The sequence below is a fragment of the Nannospalax galili genome, unplaced genomic scaffold, assembly GCF_000622305.1.
Source record: "Nannospalax galili isolate Female #2095 unplaced genomic scaffold, S.galili_v1.0 scaffold762, whole genome shotgun sequence".
NCBI lineage: Eukaryota > Metazoa > Chordata > Mammalia > Rodentia > Spalacidae > Nannospalax > Nannospalax galili.
In genome coordinates this window covers 231,148-254,862 of record NW_008350126.1, presented here as the reverse complement: position 1 = coordinate 254,862, position 23,715 = coordinate 231,148, and the positions used below count along the sequence as shown (strand labels likewise).

The 23,715-nt window shown below is 51.5% G+C and overlaps 1 protein-coding gene across 4 annotated transcripts in view; it reads left to right on the top strand.

Moving 5' to 3' along the window:
- Unc5a (unc-5 netrin receptor A) overlaps window positions 1-23,715 on the top strand; it is a 61,119-nt gene continuing 37,404 nt past the window's right edge. For 2 of the 4 annotated variants that reach the window (XM_008847305.1, XM_008847302.2), the window contains exon 1: window positions 1-312. In XM_008847305.1, coding sequence (XP_008845527.1) covers window positions 243-312 — 70 coding nt within the window. In that variant the 5' untranslated portion in view covers window positions 1-242. The remainder of the gene's footprint in view (window positions 313-23,715) is intronic. The other 2 variants (XM_008847304.2, XM_008847301.2) reach the window with 1 other exon arrangement.

Here is a 23,715-nt window from a genome sequence, read left to right as displayed (position 1 = left end):
GCTCGGTGCGCGGCGCGGCTGGCGCGGCTGGCGCTGCGCTCCGCCCCGGCTGCATTGCTGCGCTCCGGGTGCCCAAGGGAGCCACGCGCCGCGTGCGCCCCGCAGCCGGTTGCCCGGAGGCATCGCAGTCCTCTGGCATGGGTCCCGGGGGCGCTCCGAGGTGGGGCTCCGGACTGAGGCGTTGACAGCCTCTCTCCCGCCCGCGGGGCCCCCGCATCCAGCCCGCTAGTCCTCCTGCGGCCATGGCCGTCCGGCCCGGCCTGTGGCCAGCGCTCCTGGGCATAGTCCTCGCTGCCTGGCTTCGCGGTTCGGGTGAGTCACGCCGCGCGCGCTCTGGGGAGGCTTGCGGGGGACCGTGCGCGCGAACGCTCGCCCAGGCTTCGGGAGGAGGTGGCCCTGACCCGTACGGCCGCGCGGGCTGGGGGCCCCCCGGGGGCCAAACTTTTCGAGGCAGGACGCGGGGGCCGCCCCTTGATGCTGCGCAGCTTCCCGGTGCGCTCTCCTGGAAGCCTGGGTTCTGCTAAGTCCAGGAACAGCTGTCAGCGCACGGGGCTAGCTAGTGTAGACAGACGCCCCACGCCTCCGGGTGGGGGAAGTTTGCTGGTTGCACGGCCCCGGAGCAGGATCAGGGGTTTGAATCAACCCTGGAAAGACAGATTTGAAGGGCTCAAAGATTAGCGGGTTTGGACCACATGCTAGTGCCCGGAAAATGGGGTGTGTGTGTTAGGAGGTGGTGGCTAAGATACCTCTTTCAGATAGGATCTGCCCTCAAACAGCCACTCACAATTCCCCAGCTTGGCACCTGGCCTCTGCCCACGTCTAGAACACAGTGTCCTCCTCTGTCCCCATCACACACACTTGCAAATGCACACACTCAAGCGTAGAGGCATCCAACAGCCCCCAGCTCCCGCAGCGGGCAGTTAAAGCCCCGAGGCCCCTGTGGCTGTCTGTGGCTCCTGGCCTCTCTGGCTGGCTGGGGACAAGATGGGGGCGGCCGCGGGGGGGGGGGGGGGGAGTTGTTTGCTGTTGGCTGTTGGTTGGCGGGCTTCTCCTCGCTCAAACTCCACAGCTCTTCTTTCTCCCTTCATGTCCTGTTGGCCACCCTAACCTACCCCTTTATAACCCGGCCCTTTAGCCCACCTTTCGTGAGAGGACTTGAAAGGAGGAAGTTCCGTTGCATCCTTTGTCTGCTCTAAGGCAGCCTTTACCTAGGGGAGGAGGTGTGCTACTGATCTCTGACCCACAAGCATTTAGCAGGGCTGAGCTTCTATGTATGTGGTGGGGGTGTTGTTCATGTGATTGTGGGGGCATGGGGCTTGCCTGAGCAATTCTCCATGCTTGATGCTCCCAGAACCTGTGGGGGCAGGGGAGGGGTTGCTCCCTAGACTGGCCAAGCCACAGTTTGTCCTAAGGGTGGCTGTTAGCTTTGGGATTTCTGAACTGCCAATCCATATTGATGAGAGATCAGTCAAGGACCAACGTGATGATTGACACTGATGGCTGGTTCCTTAGTCTCTGTACAGTGCATCATTCACTCACTACTGCCTCACTGCCCTCCCCATCCTGCCCCCTAAGTCCTCCCTCTATCCCATCCTACCTGCTCCATCTCCCTCGCCTGTCATTGCCTCTCAGATCCTCACTTTAACAAATGCTTCTTCCCCATGGCCTCCCTTTTAATCCTGACTAATCCAGGGTTTGAGTTGCCATTAGGTGCACATTCATGTTGGACACATGTTTTTGTTAGGGGTGTGAGTTGCACCACTGACCGTGGTCATGAGCTGGAGATGTCAATGATTCCTCACACAGGCAAGGTGTTGCCAGACTCTGAGTAGGTACCCAGGAAACACTGAGTTGGATGTGTATGAGTGTGAGATCTCTGTGGTCAGAGCTGCATATCCACGTGAGCACATGTGTCCTGGGTAGTCGGGGTACTGGTGTGACATGTGTAGTACTGTCATGTGTGTGGTGGGATGCATGTGTGCGATATGCTGCAGGTGTGTGGTGGTTGTGTGCTACTGCACAGGTTTTACAGACATGGGTGGCAGGTGCTGGTAGATCAGGGCACCAAAGCCGGGAATGGAGGATTGGGCTCCTCAAGAGACCGTGGAGTTGGGGATCTGCATTCCCAGTTGGTAGGGCACCTGTTGGAACCTGGCCTGAGGTTGCCCAAGTTCTTCAGGGCTGCTTGAAACAGAGCCTGTGCCTGGCATTAACTCTCAGGACTATGGGAGGAGCCACTGAAGGGTATGGGATAGAAGTGGCCCTGCTTCTCAAAGAATCCCCTTCCTGCTGTCCCCCATAGACTCTGGGCATGTGTGGATGGATACCTAGGCAGGTTGGCCCTGCCATGACCCCAGCTTCTACACCCTCCTTTCAGCTCCTTGGCAACAGCAGCTAGTGAAGAATGTGTCTGTGAGTGGCAGAGAGAGGGATGGTCAGATGGGCAGGCTCAAGGGGCGTTGAAGGGTAGGAGCCTAGCACTGCCTGACCACTGCAGCCTCTGCTCCCCAGGCCACGCACCCATCCTTTGTAACCTAGCATCACACATCACCACCTCACACAAAGCCATTCCTCAGCATAAATGAACTTGGGCATAAATAGCCCTGTCTGCCTGCACACACAGGCACCCACCTGTCTCACCAGATTAGCCCTTTTATACTCTGCCAGTCACACAGCTGGCACATACCCCTCCTCACCCCTGAGATCCCCCTGTCATAGAGACCCCCATGCTTCTGGGAGAAGGGACATGAGGGGACGCTGTCCTGGAAAGTAGGAGATGAGGGGCACCAGGCTCTGACATTGCCCATCCTCAGTCCCCAAAATGGCCCTGTTCCCAGGGCCAGGCTGGGTTCTCTGTCCACTCCTACTCTAGGCTAACATGGTTGGGGAAGACATCATCATTCTCAGGCAGAGAGCACCATAATCCTGCCCCTTACCTTGCACACAGGGTAGACTGGGCTTTGGGCTGCCCTAGGTGCCCCAGGGGAGAGCCAATGCTCTGGGTGCCCCAGGGGAGGGCTGATCCTCTCATTGGACTATTTGGTTCCCCCTTGCCCATGTTGGGAAGGGCTTTTTCTCAGGAGGCCTGGATCGGCATTGATCCAGGTGCCAACACACCAATCCAGAGGCCTGGTTCCTAGAAGCCACCACCTGTGGCCTCAGTTTCCTGTCTCACATTCCTTCTTCCTGCCTGGTGCTGCTGAGTCTCAGGCCTGCAGGCTTAAGCTATGTGCCTTCAGTTTGGGGTTCCCCCTTTACGTAAAGGTCCCAATGCTACCACCTGGGAGCCCATTCTGTGCACACAAATGCTAGGCCATTCCAAGTCAACCCGTTCTCACTGTCCTCTCCTCACAGAGGCCCTTTCTAACACCATTCCTCACCCCTAGCTAGGGGCTGGGAACCTTAGTATCTCCCTTGGCTCTCTCTTCTTCTTCACGCTTCACATTCAATCTGTCACCAAGTACTCTAGCTCAGTCCTACTTGTGACATTGCTGTGTTGCTCTCCTTTGCTTCCTCCCATCCCCCAGCTTATCCTTTATCTTTCTCACTGTGGTGGCCACCCCCACTCATCTCTCTTCTCAGTCTAAACCCCCTGGCATCTGGGCTAGAAGCCTGCTAGAAAGCTCCCTGAGGCTCCCTAAGACCTGCAAATGAAGTCTGAACCCTGAGTTGGAGGGAGGTGGGCCCAAGGGAAACACATGGTCATTGCACCCAGAGGTCAGCTGCATTGCTGGGCTTTGACTGCCCCTGGGCTTGGCCTGCTGCTGGGCTCAGTATCAGCACACTAGCTATTTCTAGACTTACAGAATCTGGTGCCACTTGACTCTGCAAGCATGCTACCCGTTGGCATCCTACTCCCTTGACTCTGTCCAGACCCTAGTCATTCTCTCAGCCTGGGCTGCCTTGAGTTTTGGGCCCCCATAGGCCTCTCTAGCTTCTCCTCCAAGCCCCGACTCACCGATGTGCTTTGCATGGACTAAAAGACTGAAGCCTCTGGTCCACACACTTCCTCCTTCAGTGCTTCCCACAAGGATTGCTGTTGCCTATGGCACTATAACCCTGCTCTTAGGACCTGACATGTTCTGAATCACAGCTAGCCATGTGTTTAATGCTTTTCTTCTTTTCCCTGGTTGGAGTTTGGGCTTGCTGTCCAAGCAGTAGAGTTCTCTGGCCAGGGAAGAAGAGAGGAATTCATTCTGCCCACCCCAGCAGCAAGTCCTATTCTCGTTCCTGAGCACAGACTGCCTCCTCTGGGGAGCCTGGAAATGCCACCCCACCCTGTCCAAAGTGGGGATTGGTAAGGCGCCATAGCCTGGCCACACATACATGAACAGCAAACTAGCACACATGAGCACATGGTTGTGAGCCACCTACAAAAGTTGCGTGCCCACGTCTACTGAGTAGACACCTTCCTGTCCTTATCCTGGCATTGATTTCCCCGAGTGGATTTTTTTGTGCAAATAGATTTGGGTTGCTGTGCATATCACCTGTGTGGTGTCTGGCCCTAAACTGGGGCCCCTCAGCCCCAATGGTCCTTGCCACCCAGGTGGAACCTCAGCTTTCTGCAGGTATTCCCACCAGTCCCTCCTTCCTTTTATCTGCTCCCACTGAAAGATCCTCCCCTCTTAGGAGAGCTCTGGCCTGCTCATACCAGATTAAAACAAACAGAGCAGGGGCTTTGGAGGCAGATAGGGCTGATTTGCTATCTAAATCACATGACTTTAGACAACTTTTACTCTCCAGCCTTTAAGCACATCTGTAGAATGGGGTCGCGTTTGATTCTTGGGGTTACAATTTTTCCTGGTACTGGAGGCAATGAGTTAGGACAGAGCTGAGCCTTAAGTTGTATTAGGGCCCAGGCCTAGACATAGGACAAAAAAGAGGCTTCACGCGAACAGTTGCACTGTTCTGTATCCAGCCCATGTAGCAACCCTAGGGAGGAAGATGTAGGGGTTCTAGTTGGGAGAAGCCCCCTTATATATATGTACCACCCCTACAAAGACTTGGGTCAATTCATGTTCAAATGGTGTTGTTTGGAATTTCTTCCCATGACCTTTCGGGTTCATTCTGCCCTGGAATTGTGCTGATGGTCAGCTCTGATATGCAGGTTACATACAGCGGAGCCCTAGGTAGAAGTGAATTCTAGTCCTGACTCTGCTATTTAATTGCTGTATGATGTGGGCACATCACTTAAACTATCTGGATTGAACTTGATTGAACTTGGATTGAACTCCACTGGGACAGAGACTGGTGCCCAGGGAGGCTGCCTCTGGAGCCAGGGGTGGACTCAGCACTCCATGGCAGGTTCTCCCAGGAACTGGTTACACCTGCCAATGACACCAACAGTCCTGGCAGCGCCTGTCCACATTGCCAGGTGGCTGCTGGGGCAGAGCCAAAGGTGCCTGTAAGGCAAAGCTTGGAATCATGAGTCCCAGCCTCCAAGCCAAGAAGCTGGGTCCTGCAGCTAGTGAGCACTCCTAATGACCAACAGGGACCCCAAGATCATGCTAGTGCCCCAAGACCTCCCTTTTCCCAGGCACTGATGTCAGAGGCCACAGGAAGATTTTGACTCTAGAGCCAACAATCCCAGGCAAGTGGGCAAGGTGGTAGATGGGGGAGTAGGCAAGTGCTGGAGATTGGGTTTGAACCAGGACCAGGATGAGGTGTGGGGTTGCCTGGGCTCAAGTACACAGCCATCCCTTGTGAGTGCCTCTTAAAATCCTGTGCTCTTGTACACCTCCTATGCCCCCTAATCCTCACGCTGGATTCAGCTCTTCAGTTCCTTGTATGCAAAATGCACTCATAAAAGGCTCATCTTATGGGGCACCAACACCTGGTAGGCACACAGTAAATGTAAGCAGTTGATTGCTGTGGATAGGGCACATTCCTCTTGAGTGGGAAGTAGGGGAACCTAGCTGTCTAGGAGAGGGTAGCTGGGGAACTAGGTGGGAATGCCATAAAGTGAGGATCCCATCTTGCCAGGATACTCGGCCTTCTTTTTCCTTTGTCCTTTGAATATGGAGGGCAGGTCACAAAGTCCCTTCCCCATCTCTAGATGTGGTGCTGGCTGGCCCACTCCAGCCCTCCTTGATACTGGGGATCCAGAGACTCAGTGAGTTCCTGGGAGGCCTGAGTGGCAGCTGTTCCTTACAGAAGGGCTCAAAAGAGGGAAGTTTTAGGGCCCATTTAGGTAGGGGATGGACCCTGAAATTCCTACCTCGTAATTAGACCATGGTGGGAGCACCAGGGGCCAGGCATTTCCTTGACTGGTGGGTCCCCAGAGCTGGATCCCTCCCCACTCTTGGACGTCATGGCTGTGTCTCTCTGGAAAGTTCAGGGTCACCTTGAGCTTCAGGCAAATACGTGGCTGATTGGGGATGAGGGACTAGGGAGTCTGCCTATATTGACATACCTGAGGGACAGTGCAGAGGCCTTGGGAAGGGAATTCTCCGCCTTGTATCCCACCCGACCCTAAAGCCAGGATGTCAGGTGAACTCCCCTAGTCCCATCCCAACCCGCAATTAGACTCCACCCTCTCCTAATTAGGGCGGGGCCTGATCTGCAGGTCTTTCTCAGGTCTGCATTTCCTTCCAGCTTCCTCTCCTTGCGATTGTGGGCCCACCAGAGTGCCTCGTTGGTGCCCCCTGCCAGACCCGATTCGTATAATCCGGACCATCCCCCCTCCCCACCACCGCTACTACTAGATTGTCAAGGTAGCTGAGAAGGCGGGGTCTCTCCGGCCAGCGGGGCTGCGGGGCACATGGGCAGCCGTGGCCCGCAGTTGCCCGAGCCAATGGGAGCCCCAGCCTGGGATTGGCAATTATCTGCGGCTCCCGTCCGCCCGCCTGCGAGCTCCGGGAGTGGCGCACCCACTGGGCGTTCGGGTTGGCGAGAGGCCTGCGCCTTGGTCCCGCCCCGCGCGGCCTAATTAATGTGCGGCGAGCTCCAGCGGCCGAGCCTGGAAGGGGCGGGATCCCCCCCGCCCGCCAGCCCGCCCGTGGCCGCCCGCCGGATTATCGGCTCTTTGTTCGGGGTCTGTTAACAAGTTCCAGGCTGAGCGCTTGGCTACCGCCGGGGGAGAACAGTCCAGCCTCCTGATTCGCTCAGCCTCCGCCCAGCTGCAGCCCCGCCCCTACCTGTTCGGACCACGAGATATGGGGTGGGCGGGGTTCTTCTAGCCATCCGGGTGTGCAACCTTCCAACCCGGGGCTGATCGCACTGCAGAAAGCAGGAGGATGCCTGGACTACTGGAGCACCTCCTGTAGGCGGAGGCTCCAGTTGCTCCGAGCCGTGGTTCCCATTTTGCAGATGGAGCGGGAGCACTGACTTACTCCAAACCTCACCGTTCTAGGCAGGTCGGAGCGCCTTATCTTTCTGCCGAGACAGAGCTCCAAGGCAGACAGAGGAGGGTGTCTGTAGGCTTACCTTTTAAAAATTGTAATTAACTTGCTGATGGCACAGTGCTAGGCTCTGCCTGTATACACAGCCTTATCGAGGCAGGTCAGGCCAGCCCCATCTAAGAGGACACAGCAGGTTACAGACAGGCAGTGGCAAAGCTGCGACCATCCCCATCCTGCTATCCCATTGGCCCTGAATTGCAGAACCTTACCCTATGTTCCCTGCCCGATAGAAAAAGCAGGGTTGTTTGTGTGGTCTGGAGCTAAATCTCTACTGTGCTCCTTCACACCACACTAGAGTGCATCTTCGCACCCAACCCCACCTGATGTGCTAGGTTCTATTGCCTAAACCAGGAAAAAGCTCTCCAGGACACAGCCCTGATTATTTAAAAAACCCTTCTAGGAACTGGTTCTCTTCACCAGAATCTTGGGGCTTTAGGATAAAGGGAGTTGTTCAAGACTATTTCCTTATAATGAGGTAGAATCCTTAGTAAGGGCCTCGAGATGCTTCTGGGCCCTTTCTTCTGGGGCCACATCAAATGGCCTCCCCTTTTCAGGTGTGGTTTGTTTTGTTTTGTTTTGAAGCAGGGTCTCCCTGTAGCCCTAGCTGGGCTGGAACTTGCTATGTAAATGATCCTAGCCTTGATCTCACAGAGATTCGCCTGCCTCTGCCTCCTGAATACTGGGATTAAAGTCATATGCCACCATGCCCGGCTTCCCTTTTTCAGTTATTTAAGACAGGGCACCTGCCTGCCACATGTGATCCTCCCCAAGCCACATCTCAGGTTGACTCAGCTAGTGTGGTTCAGAGTACACACACCCACCCCTATCGTTACCAGGAACTCATCCCACTGACAATGTCTCAGCCCTATACAGCATAGGATACTAAGTGCATCTGTTGCAAATATTGAAAATATTGAAAAATTCAACCTCTTTTAGGTAAAAGTAAAAAAATCTAATGGAAGATAGAACTGAGAAGTCAGGGGTATCTCTGGTTTCAGATGTGGTTGAACCCCATCTGTTCTTGGGGTATTGGCATCACTCCCCAGTAACCTCTCTCCTCACAGTTCCAAAGTGACTGTCAAAACTACTGCATCCTCATAGGCCCAGGTCAGAGGGAAAGAGACAGCCCTTCAGGCATCCCCAAATGCCCCCAATCTTCTCTTATTAGTGTAACTCAAGTGCTGTGCCCATTGTGTGAACCAGTCATCACAGCCAGGGTTTATAGTGATGCAGATTACTTGGGCTTAAGCCACCAGTACATTGTCCTATTATCCAGATGGCTTGCCACTTCTTGAAACTTCTTATCCAGCAGGCAGGGGTGGAAACAGTCAGCTAACCACTTTGCCCATTTATTTCATAACCCTGCTAACTAACACCAAGTGTCCAGGCTGCTCAAAGGAAAAGCCCAAGTCTGGATCCACTCTAGGAAACATTGCAGTGCTAGGGAACATATTTGTGCTGTTGGGTTCATCTGTCTCCATTAGGTGATCTTGAGATATTTTAGCCAGGTGCCTAGCTGAAGTCCAGATGTCCTGTGTGAGTATTCCCTTGCTCTTGTTCTTTTCCTGCCCCAGACATGCTCTTTGAAGTTTCTTGTTCCCTCTCTAAACAACTCAATCTCTCACCAGTAATTCCGCTTAAATTTTTTGCATTCATTTATTTAGTGTGTGTGTGTGTGTGTGTGTGTGTGTGTGTGTGTATGCACGTGGCGCATGTCTAGAGGTCAGAAGACAACTTGTGGGAGTTGGTTGTCTCCTTTTGCAGTGTGGGTTCCAGGAATCAAACTCAGGAACTCAGGTCATTAGACTTGGCAGTAAGTGCCCACTGAGCCATCTCACCAGCTTCTATTTCCACTTTTTTGCTTAAATTTGTGAGAATCCATTTCAGTTGCTTGCACTCAAAGATTCCTAGTACTATGTTAACAGAGCCAAGCTTTCTCCCTGTATTGAAAAGTAGGCCTTAATCAGATATCTCCTACCCCATGACCACTATCCACTTTCTCAGAGGCCAGCAGCAGGTGTCAGCAGGTCCAGCCACCAGACTTGGGTGTGACTGGTGAGGACCAAGAGACCAGACATCACTCACAGCATTGCTTAGTCCCCCCTCATCACTCCTTCTTGGTCCTCAGTACTTTCTTAGTTGATCTGGCCTTGACTCTGGTTCTGCTCCCAGACAGAAAATGGCAGGGTAGGCAGCCAGGGCTTCTTAGCATCCTACCAGACTGGAGTCTTCCCTTCATGGTCCTCTTCTTTCAAGTACCTGCCTACCCTGGATGGCTTTGGCATCTCCTGTGAGGGCAGCTGGACCTGCACTCAGCCTTCCCTGTGTGATGCCTGCAAAGCCCTCCTCTGTGATTTTGCCCTTGACTTTAAGCCATCTTGCCATGCTGGGCATGTTGCTCAGGAGCCCACCTGTCCATCTTGCCATTGTCAACACTTTCCTAGATGCCTCCTTTCAGTCCTTTGGGATTCATTTAATACACACCTGGTCTTCTCAAGGCCTCTTCCCTTCAGAAGGACCCCACAGGGGGGTCTGGCTGTCTGAACCCCCAACCCAGACAGGGCACCTTTTGAGAGTGGTCTGTACTTCTTCCCTTGCAGTGGTGGTGGGGTCAGCGTGAAGCAGGTTCTCTGGGAGGACTAGGAGGAGATTGGACTGTTTTCCTGGTGTAAATGCTTCCACCAGTGCCTCTTTCAGACACCTATGTGGTATCAGCAAGCTTGTAGAATTCTAGAAATTATAACTGTTGACTCTCCTGAGCCTGGCTGCATCGGCTCTAATACAACATATGCTCTAGTTTGTCTTCAATTGCTGTGACAAAATACTCTGGTCAATACCAACTTGGGGAGGAAAGGGTTTATTTGGCTTACATCTCCTGGGTTACAATTCATCACTGAGAGAGCCCAAGGTAGGAATTCAGGGGAGGAACCTGAAGGCAAGGGCTGAAGCCCAGGCTGTGGAGGAACGCTGTTTACTGGCCTGCTCCTCTGGCCTGTGCTCAGCCTGCTTTCTTACACAACCCAGAACCACCTGCCCAGGAGTGGCACCACCCACAGTGGGCTGGGCCCTCCCACATCACTCAACCATCAAAAAATGCCCCACAGACATGGCCACAGGCAAGTCCAATAGAGGAAAGTCCTTAATTGAGGCTCCTTCAACCCAAATATGTCACGTTGACAACTAAAGCTATCTAGCACAGCATGGCTGCTCACCAAGGTTATCCCAGCCCTTTTGAAGTGACCACAAACAAGCAGTGGACTTGGTGCCTCCAACCTTTCTTTACAGGATCTCTGACTTCTCCAGTCTGGAGCCTCTCCCTCTGGTGTGGAGCCTCTCTCTCTGGTGGGCAAAGGGTAGAAAGTCCATGCTGCAAGGTGGTACCTAAGAGCCAAGGCTCAGGAGTTGCTGTGGGTTCAAAGCTTCACCCTGAGTGAGTTAGATCAGTTAGATAAGCTCTCTGTGCCTGTTTCCTCATCTAGAAAATAGAGATAATGAAAGGTTCTTACCACATGGGGTTGCCAGCACTGAGTCCATCTCCGAAGAGCATATAGCCCAGTGCTGGCCCACAACAAATGCTCTGTGAGCTGCTGTTTGAGCCTTGTCTGCAGCTGCACATACATGTGCTTTTGGCCTCACTGTGTGATGCACTCCAGAATTATGTGAGGGGAGCAGGAGCCTTACTTGACAGAACATGCACAGTGTGTCAAGGCCTGGCATTTTGGGAAGGTGCTCGTTCAGGATGATGAGTGTTCATGAGGGGGCTTGGGAAGGAAAGCTGGTTAGATGAAAGATGAGTCATGCAGAGTGACTTGGCCAGGTATGACTTTTGACAGACTGCAAGCCAGGATGGGTCCCCAGGACATGCAGAACAGAGAGGTGTCAGGGCTCAGCCATATTCAAGAGCCAACAGGAACTAGGAAAGGACAAGCCACCTGATAGCCTGGGGCTTTAGAGAGTGACATAAGCCAGGATCTCAGCTTGTGGTGGCTAGATAATAGGAGGAGGAGGTAGAGAGGACAGGCCATCCTGGAGATGGCATGAGCACAAGAGAGGCCTGCTAGAGCAGACGGTGCCCACAGGGGGCCGGCGAGCAATAGAGCTGGCTACATCCTTGTAGGCAGTGAACAGTGTTTAAGGAAGATTAATCTGGCAGTGCATAGAGGATGGATGGGAGCAGAGAGAGGCTGGAGGCAAGGAGATCAGCCAGGAGGCGGCCATGGTCAACCAGTCAAGAAATGATGTAGCCTCCCTTCTTGGAGAGCAGGAAGTGAGGATGGAGTACAAGAGATGGATGTGGGAGACACTGTGAAAGAGGATGCCGCATCTGGATGGTGCATGTGGGGGGCGAGGAGCGGGAAGAGGCAAACATGATTCACAGCTCTGAGCCTGGGGAAGTGATGTCAGAAACAGAAAATAGATGGGGATAAGCCGAAAGAGCCCTGGATCCATTGTGGGAAATCCAACCCACCAGGTTGTATCTTATATGTGGACTTGTGTCATAATCAACTGAAACCAGCTCTGACCAAGGTAAGAAATGCAATAGCATGTAATGGAGGATTGGAAGATTGTTCCAACTTAAAGCCATGTCCTAGGAGAGAAGTCCTTCAAAGAACTGAGGAGGGAAAGCAAGGCTAGTTAACTGAGAACAGAGAATACAGTCCAGGGGACAGTGGGCTTGCTCTATTCTGAGTAACTATCAGGAGCAGGGTTTGGAGCAGCTGGGAAGAGACGCTAAGAAAGGGTCCTAACAAACAGTGGCCCAGGTAGCCTTAGCAGTGGAAATGTTTGAACGAGGCCCTATCAAGATCCTCCCTATCAGGGAGACCATAGATGGGTGGCAGGTGACCTCGGTGAGGCTCCACGATAAAGGCGAAAGGACCAGGCTTTGGGGCTGAGTTTAATTCACTCTTAGTCTCCATCATTCTTGAAAAAGTTCTTCCCTTAGGGAACTGGGTTTTCTGGAGGGATGTCTCAGCTCCCTGGGTTTTGTAATTCCTCTGCTCCCCTTTGCTTAGATCTCTTAACATACTTTCTCAGGACAGAAGCACCCTCACAGTATCCCACCTCCATGGTGTGTTCATGGTGGGACTGTCAGCTAGGGGGATCCATAGTCCCCCTACAAGAAAGTTCTTCACCCAGGCTGGCCAGATCACAGAAGAGACCTAGACACAGTGATTGGTTCAGAGTTGCCACATGACCTGGGATGAGTAGTCAGGGTCTAATGGCTCTATCCACCTGAAAGTAGAGATTGGCAGGCTGGAGCAGAGGGCCAGGACCATTTCCTCCAGTGCAGAAAGAGCCCAGCTGAGGAGGGGAGTGAGACCATAGTGTCCATGGGAGTTGGGGACAAGCAGCAGGAGGAGACTGTTGTGGAGGCCTGGTGCAGGATCCAGCAGGAAGACACCAGTGTGAACCAAGTACTCACCCAAAAGTGGCCAAGAGGTCTTGTGCAGGCATTTAGCCCCCAGGCAGCAGATGCTATGTTCTGAAAAACAGAAACCACACATGAAAATCGGACTGCAGGCCTCTCTTTTTTTTTAATTAAAAAATACATATTTTTGAGAATTTCATACATGAGTATTTCTCTGTATTTTCTACTGTTCCCAGTTCCCCTCCAGCACCTCCTGTGCCCCCATCTTAGTTTCTTATCCTCTTTGATTATTATTGTTACATATATGTAACATTTATAAATATACATATATGCATATATACATATGTAACTTGTATATGTATAATATATAAATACACACATATATAAAATGCACTGAGTCCATTTAGTGGTGCTTATCTCGACATGTTAGGAGATCTGAGCTAGGCACAGTGAGTCCATTGTCTTGGATGTGCTGGAACTTGACTGTCACCTTGGCAGACTTCATCCCCAGTGCCCAAATACCCACCTTTGCCACTCTGTGTGCCTCCAGTGCCCATGTAGCAGCCTCATATATTGTCACTGCTCCATGGACTCCCCTCTCTCATGCACTTCCAGGCCCTGTGCAACCCCAGAAATTCACATCCTTATATTGCCTATGCACTCCCCTGCCCTATCTACACCCCCAGCCTTGCACACACATGTACACACCCTGCTCGCTGCATTTTCCACTCTATGCACAGTGCTCGGCATCAGTATACAGGTCACCTGCAGTACTTTCCTGCTCTAAAAGCCGGTGCCCAGGTTGAATGATACCCTGGGACTGGTTTTGAGGTGCAGTCAGTCAGGGCAGGAGGTGGAGAGCCACCATACGAAGCAGGCCATGGTGAGCTTGGATTCCATTCTAAGGGGGATGTTGGAGAATGGCTGCTGCTGAGATGGAAAAGGAAGATTCTGGGGGTGATCCCAAGAAAGTCTGAAGGAGATTAAAGAGCAAGCAGTGGGAACCCGGGAGGAGTAGAGGTTTTGAGGGGAAGGCAGTCTTGAGGAAGGCTTTGGACCGAGGGGGCCTGGAGGCTCTGCTGGGAGTGTGTGCTCAGAAGTATACCAGGGAGAAAAGCTGGTGTTAGTAAGCCAGGAAAGAAGTGCGCTGACATAGGGGCCTCTGGGAAAGATCAGAACTAGAAAGGCATGGGTGCCATGGAAGGTTCAGGGAGAAGGGGGCAGGGAGTGGGGGTTAACAGATAATTGCAGAGGGCTTACTCAGTCCTTGCACACAGGTTTTCTGTAGGTAGGATCAGAGAAGAAGAGATTGCCTGATGTCCATGGCCACCATTGCAGAACCAGGTCCCAGCCCCAGCTCTGTGGAAGACAGATGGACAAAAGACTCACATGTGGAGTTTTTGAGAGATGTAGAGAAGACAGAAGGTTAGGACTAGGTGAGATGGACACACCTTAGCCATTAAACAAATGATATGTGCCTACTGTGTGCCAGGCACTTCGTTAGGCACTACAGTGGTGTAGTGAGCAAGACAGATGCTCTCTTTCCTGTCAGAACCCACGTTATGGTGGGAGGTGACCCTAAACAAGCAAACAGATTAAGATAACAAGGGATACCGTTGTGCAGTTGGAAGGCAGGCAGAGGGAGAGGCCATGTGACCATGGGTGAACTAGATGTGTGTCAGGGGGTCATGAGTGAGACAGATAGTCAAGGGAGGCCTCTCTAAGAAGGTGACATCTGAGCTGCAATGGGACTTACAGGAGGAGGCAGCAGAGGTGCCTTCTGGTTTGAACACAGTTGTGCAGATGAAGAGATGCTTCATAATTTATGTCTGTGTTCACTGATACTTGAAGCCAGCACTCCTAGGAGGGCACAGTGGAGGAGCAAAGTGACTAAGTTCCTCCAGGCCACATCTGATCTAACTGGGTCTTGGGTCTGCTTTTGTGTCACAGTGTGAACCCAAACACTCTTCTGCCTTAGTTATGGGATGGGAAGGAAGGCGGAGTCTGTGCTATCATGGAGCTGGTCCTGTGGCCTCAGGTAAGGTGGATAGGGTGGGGATGCAGGTACAGAGAGAGGGCCAGGCAGGCTACTTGAGTCCTTTGGAAGCCTCTGCACTACCCAGCAAAAGTCTGGGTGCCTGACGTCTCCCCATCTCCCCATAGCGAATGCAAATGTGAAAATGAGCTTACAGAGGTATAGTGAAGTTGGGCTTTTTGTCGTTGTTTTTCGATTTTTGTTTTTTGAGACAGGGTCTCTCTGCATCCCCAGCTGGCCTGGAAGTCACTATGTAGACCTCCATCTCACAGAGATCCACCTGCTTCTGTTTTTGATTGAGGCGAAATTCATTTAACATGCAATTAATTGTTTTAAAGTACACAATTGGATGACACTTGGTGCATCCACAGTGTGTGGCTATCACCCCTCTCTGATGCATTTTCATTATTCCCAAAGAGACCCCCATTTTGCCACTTACTCTCCATCCCTCCCTCTTCCCAGCCCCTTACAAACAGCACCTGCTTTCCATCTCTGTAGACTTGTGCATTGTGGCTATATCATGCAAATGGGAACATGACATTTGTGACCTCTGTGACTGGCTTCTTTCACGTGCATAATGTTGAGGTCTGCTGTAGGGTGAGTCAGTTTTTCATTCCCACTAATGGCCAATAGTCCCTGTATGCCTCCATTGTGTTAAAAATTTTATTATTATTTAAAAATGTCTTAATTATTGTTGTGTATGTGCACACCTAGCATGAGCAAAGACATGCATGTGGAGGTCAGAAGATAACTGTGGAGTTGGTTCTCTCCTCCCACCTTTACGTGGGTTCCAAGGATTGAACTCCAGGCATCAGGCTTGCACAGCAAGTGCCTTTACTTGTTGAACCATCTTGCTGGCTTTACTGCATTTTTGTAATAGTGCACACCTTTGATCCCAGCAGCACTCAGAGGCAGGCGAATCTCTATGAGTTCATTCAAGTCTAACTTGGTCTACATAGTGAGTTCCAGGCCAGCCAGGGCTACATCTGTGATCATCTGGAGGAGGGGGAGGTTTTTTTTGATAAAAAGTTATAAAAATAATTCGATACAAGACCTGATGCTCTGGAGGAGGAGGAGGAGGGGGAGGAAGAGGAGGAGGAGGAGGAGGGGGAGGAGGAGGAAGAGGAACAATAATTTTTTTTTCTAACACCATGGTGCATGGTTTGTCCCAAATGTGATGCAGGTTACACAGAACAGAACATTTTATACATTGGAGAAGGAAGAAAAGTAAGGAACCACAAAAATATTTTAAAAAATCAAAATCCTGGCTAGCTTTTAGCACCTGTTCCATTCCCACTTTAATGGGGTGGGGCATGGTGGTGCACACTTTTAATGCCAGCACTTGGGAGGCAGAGGCAAGCCGATCTCTGAGATTGAGGCCATCCTGATCTACATAGCAAGTTCCAGGCCAGCTGGGGCTACAGGGAAACCCTGTCTCAAAAAAAAAAAAAAAAAAAAAAAAAAAATTCTCAGGAATTCCTAAGAAAAGGAGAACAGGAAACAAGGTGGGCAGGGGAAGTGTCCACTAGGCAAGAAAGGCTAAGAGGGAAGAAGGCTGGAGGGATTCTGGGCCGAGCTCTCCCACAGGGCCGGGAGGGCTCTGCTCAGAGGCAGGCTTTGCTGGACTATTTCCCCCAGAGAACACTGAGTACTGCAGCAGCCAGAGGGAAAGGGGAGAGGAGGGAAACTAGGGCTCAGACGTGCTGGTCACAAGGGAAGGAAACACTTAACCAAGGGTTCCAGAAAGGGAGAGAAACCCTTGATGATGTGTACTAGGAGAGAGACTGCTGGAGCACCTGAGCTGAAAATCAAATGTCCCAAGCTAGAAAAGTCTGCCTCTTGCACTCCTCACTGAACTTAGTTCCTTTTTTGTGTGCTTTTATTAATACTCTGCTCTGAGGCCATAGTGTGTGTTTTTCTACATACTGGAGTTAAAAGAAACTGGTCGGAAGGTCTGAGGTAGATTCTGGGTCTGAAGAGCCCAGTCTCCTCTAGCCCCAGAATCCACCCATTGCTTGCAGAAACCATGTAGCTGTCATAAGCAATGGGGTTCTGAACATTACTATACAGATATTTGCTTAAATCCCTGTTTTCCATTCTTTGTACCCTGGGAGTGAAATTGCTGGCTCAGGTGGCACTTCCATGTTGAACAGTGTAGGGAACCACCAACCTGTTCTCCTCAGAACTGGTACTGTTTTATATTCCCGCCAGCAATCCTCAAGTTTCCGATTTCTCCACTCCTGATGCTTATCTTTGAAATATTGAATTCTTGTAAAAATTGTTTTTCTCATCTCCTGGTGCCCTCCTTTGTTGGCCCCTGAGTCTGTGGGTAGTCAGCCTGTAAAGCCAGCCAACCCTGCCTAGTATAGGCTTCCAGGATGAGGGGAAGTGGAGGCAGCTGAAACTCTGGCCCTATGGCTGGTGTTGAGGTCACAGCTGACTGCCAGGGACCTCCAGGCCTCTCTAGGCCCATCCCTTCTGTCCTCCTTCCCCCATCAAGAGCTGGCTTCTGTACCCTTCCACTCCTCTGTGTGTGTGTGTGTGTGTGTGTGTGTGTGTGTGTGTGTGTGTGTGTGTGTGTGTGATCACCATGATAAACGTAGCTAGGAACAATGCAGCAGGCTGGTGCTAATTTGTCAGATGCAGTGCACGGCTGTGATCACGAATACATTAACATTTTCATGTGAAATCATTTCAATTTTTAGTGATTAAAAAGTATTTGTTTTAAGCATCACAGTGACTTGCTACAAAACCCTCTAGACAGTGGGGACCAAGGTGCAGGAGCCCCCAGGTATGGTGTCATTCGTGTTGCCAGTGTAAGTGGTCACCTCTCCACCCCGACTTCCATCTGGTAATTCCTGGGCATGGGACTGAAGATGAAGAAGGTAAACAAGCAGCAGGATCAGGAAGTGGAAATGGCAGGGTCTGAGGATGCATGTCTTAAGGACCCTGGGCCCAGAAGCAACAATCTCCATCTCCTCTAGGCATCTCCATGTCATTCCAGCCTCACTCAGAGAGGTTGGGGATCTCCCTCCCTGGATCCCCAGCATACACAGTGGCCCATCACTCTGCTTTAGTTTCTTCATGACATTTATCATTTGACTTGTTTATTTGCTTATTTTATGCCTCCTTCCATTAAAGCATAAGTTTCTTTTATTTTTTGGTCTTTTTGAAACAGGGTCTCTCTGTAGCCCCAGCTGTCCTGGAACTCACTATGTAGACCAGGCTGGCCTTGAACTCACAGAGATCTGCCTGCCTCTGCCTCCCGAGTGCTGGGATTAAAGGCGTGCGCTACCACGCCCCGCCAAAGCCTAAGTTTCTTAAGGGCAGGAACTATGATCTGTTTATGCTGAGGGTAGAGGGTGGATGGATAGATTAATGGATGAATAGATCATTGAAAGGAAGGGCAAGTAATTATTTATGGGCACAGAAGACCGCTTACTATACCAGGCATCCTGTTTTCCTTGCTCCGATCTCTCTCTGGTATTTGACACACCCAGCTCTTACCAGACAAGCCACCTCTTGCACAAGTACCAGACTGCACCAGGAAGTACAAGTGTAATATCCCTGGGACTGCTACATATACCTCTCACCCTTCTCCCTTTGAGGCATCTGACTGTACCTCCTTCTCTGGATGTACAAGATCAACCGTGAGAGGTTTCATAACACTTGCACTGTCTCCTTGGGCCTATTGTCAACAGCCTTCCTGGTTAGGGATCCTCCCCTCCCCGCCTGGGACTTTCCAAGCTGTGTGACCCTCTTCAGAGCAGTTCACAGTGCAGCCAGAGGCAGAGTGTGAAGGACATGTCTGCAGGGCCAAGTGTGCAGTGTGCCTTCTTATGTACTGAATAGCCTGTGTGGGTATGCACATGTGCTTTTGTGCACTCATGCACACATGCGTGTTGACAGGATGTGGTTGACTTTGCTGAGCCAGAACCAAGCTCCTTCCTGCAGACCTCTCTCTGGGACAGCCACACAAAAGGCCTCTGCACCCTTCTTTGCCTCCAAAACTTCTGAGGCCCTGCCCCCACTCTACGTGCCCCCAAATCAGACCCCCCTCCCCCTGTGAAAGGAAAATAACTGGAAGCTTTTATCGTTCAACAGAAGCAACATCAGAAAACAATTATTGTTTTAATTACCTGCTGTCGCTGTACAAGACAGGGAGGTTGTAAAGTGCGATGGAATCTTTCATGTTAATGGACCGCCAGTCTGGGCCAGGGCACAATTTATGGGGCTGCAGCTGGCAACTTCAGTCAGCTGGTATGGATTTCCTGAACCCCTATGTCCCCATTCCTGAACCAGGTCTCCTTTTTGCCATCACGTCTGTCTGATGTGATAGGGACACTTGCCTTCTCCTCCCAGGAACGGTTAAGACTTACACGTGCACAGGGGGGTCCAGGGCTCCATTCCTTCATTTAAGGATGAACAAGCACAGGTGAGTCCCAGAGCCTGTATTCCTGAGCTTAAGGGATGAGCCTGGAAGAGGTGCTGGTGTAGAGTTCAGGCTGGTTGGCCCTATACAACCCTGCTTTCTCACCACCCTGTTGTAGTATGTATACCCCTCCAGCCACACCTGGATGGTTCTCTGGGTTTCATCTTGGATTCCTTCTGTACTTCCCAGAGCCCTATAATCCCACCTCATCTTTTCCTCCCCTCCCTACTTGCCCCTTTCAGAGCCTGGCCACTGACCACTGTTTCCTGGCTGAAGTCTTCATCTGTCCTGCCTCTCAGCTGGACACACTATTTTCCCAGAAGGACTCTATAGCTCTGTCCTGACCCAGAATGGACACTCTTTTGACCTGAGTACTTTCACAGATTTCCTCATTGAAGCCTCACATTGTGAGGAACTTGGAGAGGCCAAGAGTCAGGCTAACAGGCTGGCATCTAAGGGCTGGCATGAGGACTCACTGGTTTAGAACAGTGCCAGGGAGAGAATCCATGCCCATTCACTTTGATTTTCCAGATGAGGTCAGGTCTTACTGTGTTGGCAGGTTGACCTCAAACTCCTGGGCTCAAGTGATCCTCCTGTCTTAGCCTCCTGGGCATATGGGCACCACACACTCAGCTCCATGTTGGCTCTGGTCACAATTTTATTATCGATGCTTAACTTAGAGTTCACCACTTGACTGCTGGATTACACCTCACTTTCCTCATCTGTAGAACGGGTATGGCAGCAACTCTTTGTCACATTGCCATGGTAATGATGTAGAAGCTTGTTGTACCAGTCCATGACTGCTGTACTAGAGAGCTTTGTTCATTCCAGAGACAGTGGGAGTTGCTGAAGACTTGGAATCAGGGAAACAGCATGGTCAGATTCAAGCTTTAGAAAGATAAGTGGCCAGTGGAAGATGGGTGGCAAGAGAGAATCGCACCATACCAGGATGAACCATAGGCTTTGGTCACCCTGGGGAAGAGGAAGCATCAAGGACCTGGATCAGGCTGGCTCCTCTTGGGACATGCCTTTTTGAGCTCACTGGCAGGTACAGTGGTAAATCTGGTATTCGGAGGAGAGGTCCTGGTTAAGTAGGCCCAGAGAATAGCAAGAGTTACCGGAGCAGAGCTGGGGGGCAGAGGAGCCCGACTGGAGAGCCGACTGTTGCCTGGGATGGGGTGGGCTTCCTCTTCCAGATAGACTGAGGTGTGGACTGCTGATCTGCCCTGGATGGCTTCCCCCATCAATTCACTCATTCGCCCACTCATTCTTTCATGTATCAGCTCATGTCTTTAGCAAATGTTTGTTGAGTGCTATTGTCTGCTCTGGGGTCTGAGTTGTATGCTGGGGCTGCCAGAATGTCCAGTAGAGCTGCATGTGTGTCCTTGTGGAGCCGATCTTCAAGTTCAGGGGGCAGACAACACACCAGGGAACAAATGAAGAAATGAAATAATTGCTGTCAGGTATGCAGAGGAGAACAAAGAAGAGGAGATGGGTCCCCTCCTCTCTCCTCCTCCCTGTCCCTGTCCTGTCTGCGGGTGAGAAGTGACTCTGCTTCCCAGCCCTGCCGTGATGCATGGGTGGCATTAGTGGCCCAGTCTGCCTGATATGTCTCCCTGTCTTCTCTGGATTACTTGTCCCATTTGGGCCATCACTTCATACTCTAATATATTCCCTGGGGCCAGGGAGGGGCCATTTATTTAAAGATCTTTCTGTGGAGTTTTCTCCTCTGAGGATCCTAAGGGTAAGAAAAATGCTAGGAGAGGAAGAAAAAGAGAGCCAGAGAGATCTGATTTTGGAACCCCCAAGCAGTAGCACAGATGCAGAAGGAAGCAGCGCCCTGTTTGCTGGGGACAGACTTGTCCAGAGGGTAATGCTCTTGTCTCCTGTTCTGTCTCCTTTACCTTCCCCTCCTCTACCTGTGTCCCTGGAGCCCGCCCTTCCCCAACCTCTCAAGGAGAAGCTGTCCCCAAGTGCTGGGAGATGACGTCTGATTACAATGCAGTCTACTTGTGTCCCTTTTCTTCCCTCCCAGTCCTCTGAGGAGCCCTGTGTTCACTGTCAGGGCTTCTGTGGGAGCAGCCTCAGTTCTCCGGGTGAGAGTTGTCGGCAGGCTGGGCCTGCCTTTTGCCAGTGGTGAGGAGAGACACAAGTCAGTGTGGCAGCCCTGAGGAAGATTGAGGGGGCAAAGGGACATAGGTGTGTGGGTCCTCTCTGGCACTTGCATGACTTGGCAGGGAACCACCATCTCTTTGGGACTTCCATGGGCTGCTGCATCTCTTGGAGGTATTCAGAAATTCCAGGCATTGTGGACAAGTCCCTCATTTTGCAGGCAACATGCCCAAGGAGAGGTGGGGTTGACTTGTTTGGGAAGACAGGTGTTGTCATGCATCACTTGAGCCTGAGGATGAGACCTCTGGTCAGGGGCTGGCTGGTACACATAGAAGTGAGCATTAGCCCTGGTCTAACTGGGAATGGATGTGCCCATGGGTGAAGGTGACCTTGTTGCAGGCCCCGGAGGCAGGGATGCCCGCCCTTCACTGCCAGCCCTCCCCAGGGGGCTCAGGGCCTCCTGCCAAGCCACCTGTCTGATATGTCTGAACAGTGGGTACTGGCCAGTGCAGTGTATGAGTTCCCCATGAATGGTCTTGGGTGGTGGCCACTGGGCCCCTGCTGTGGCCAAATGCAGTCCTTATCCAGGATTCTCCAGCCACCCAGGCCCAAATTTCAGGAGAGTCCCTGATCCCTTCCCAATAGTTACAGATGCTCCACAGCCTCCCATGTGTTTCTTTCCTGTGCTGGCATTTTCCTACCTGGCTCCATCCTCTTCCCTCCTGTCAAACATATGGAATCACTGGGCTCTTCAGAGGACATTCGGAGTCCCTCCCAATGTGCACATGTGTGACAGTGGGGAGGAAGAATTGGGATGACTGTAAGTGCATGTGTGCCTGAGCAGGGGTATAGAGGTGTCAACCTCTGTAGGAATGGATGTTTTTGATTGCGTGTGTGTGTGTGTGTGTGTGTGTGTGTGTGTGTGTGTGTAGTGTGGTGTGCATGTGCCCTAACTGTTCTGGAGTGTGCCCCCCATGTAAATGTGTCTCAGAAATGGATTCATCTAGAACTTGAAGCAACTGTTTTCTCATTGATAAGGAGCTAGACAAAGAAGAGAGGGAGGGAAGGAGGGAGGGAGGGGGGAACCCACAAAAGATGTGAATGGCTGAGTTGTCTTCTTGGAAGGGAAGTGAGAGGTGTGCATTTGAGCAAGACTCCCTCTGCGCATATGGATATTTTATCTGGGTGGTCCAGCAGCCCCACATTCACTCCCTGAGTTCTCTTCGGGTCCCACCTGTGTATTTTTCCCTGTCTGTCTGCTACCCCTGCCCAGGATGCTTCTCTCTTGGGTCAAGCCAGGAGCTCCCAGCAGAGGGAAGACTGGAGTGAGAGCAGATGGAGACTGTCCAAGCCTGCCTCGAGGCATGTGGGTTAGGCCAATAAATGGCTGTGTCTTGGGGGAAGGGGGAATCTAAGCTCATTTTTTTTCAACATTTAAATGAAAGATCTGGAAGAGGATGTGTGTTGTTAAAAATCAGTGTTTGCAGTTAAGTCTAAACTCTCTTGGGTGGTGGTAAAATGCCAGACTGATGAAAGATGACTTGGGGGAGACCATACCTTGAAAGGCAGTGGGCTGGGAAGAGAATGGCAGTGAGTTCTGGTTGGGGGAAGATGGCTTGGGGGTTGTCTAGATGGAAGGATTTGGGACCCAGAAGGGCAGCAGTGGACTGAGCAGGATGGGAAGGGAGCTGGAGAGGGCACACCGTTCATTTTTCTGGAGAAACATTGCACCTGGCAGTCTGGCCTGCTGTGGTTATACTTCTTAGGGGAACACCAGCCAAAGTTTTGGAGAAGCTGAGTTGGATCACAGATCTATGTGCTGTGGTAACTCAGTTTCCTCAGTTTTCACATCTGTGAAATGGAGGCACCGATTCTGGGTGTGAGAGTGCTGCCTTACAGAGGCGTGAGGGCAGCTGAGATCTCATGGAGGTGACACCATATGGACAGCTGTAAGTTCCCTAAGACTGCATGTAGAGCTGTGGGGAAAGCTGTGTTCAAAAGGGAGCTGTCATATAAAGTCACCCTGGTTCACCTTTGACAGGTTCAGACAGCAAGGGACTGAGAGGAAATGTGAGAAATTTGGGCCAAACCTACAAAGTCAGAAAGGGCCTTGAGAGGAGGGTGCTGGGCTCCTCTCCTTGGCTAAATTGCAGCCTGCTAGGGGAGCCCCTCCCCACTACAGCCCCCCAGCAACACTCAGGAGACACAAGTTTAAAACCAATAACAGGAAATCCTGCCACACTCAGCAGGGAATAAACTTTGAAAATCATTTCCCCTAGAGGTGATACAGGCTGGAAATATAAATTACTTCCAGAAAGGTTTAGATAAGTTCATGGACGGTGGAGCCAAAATGGTTTCTGGGCAA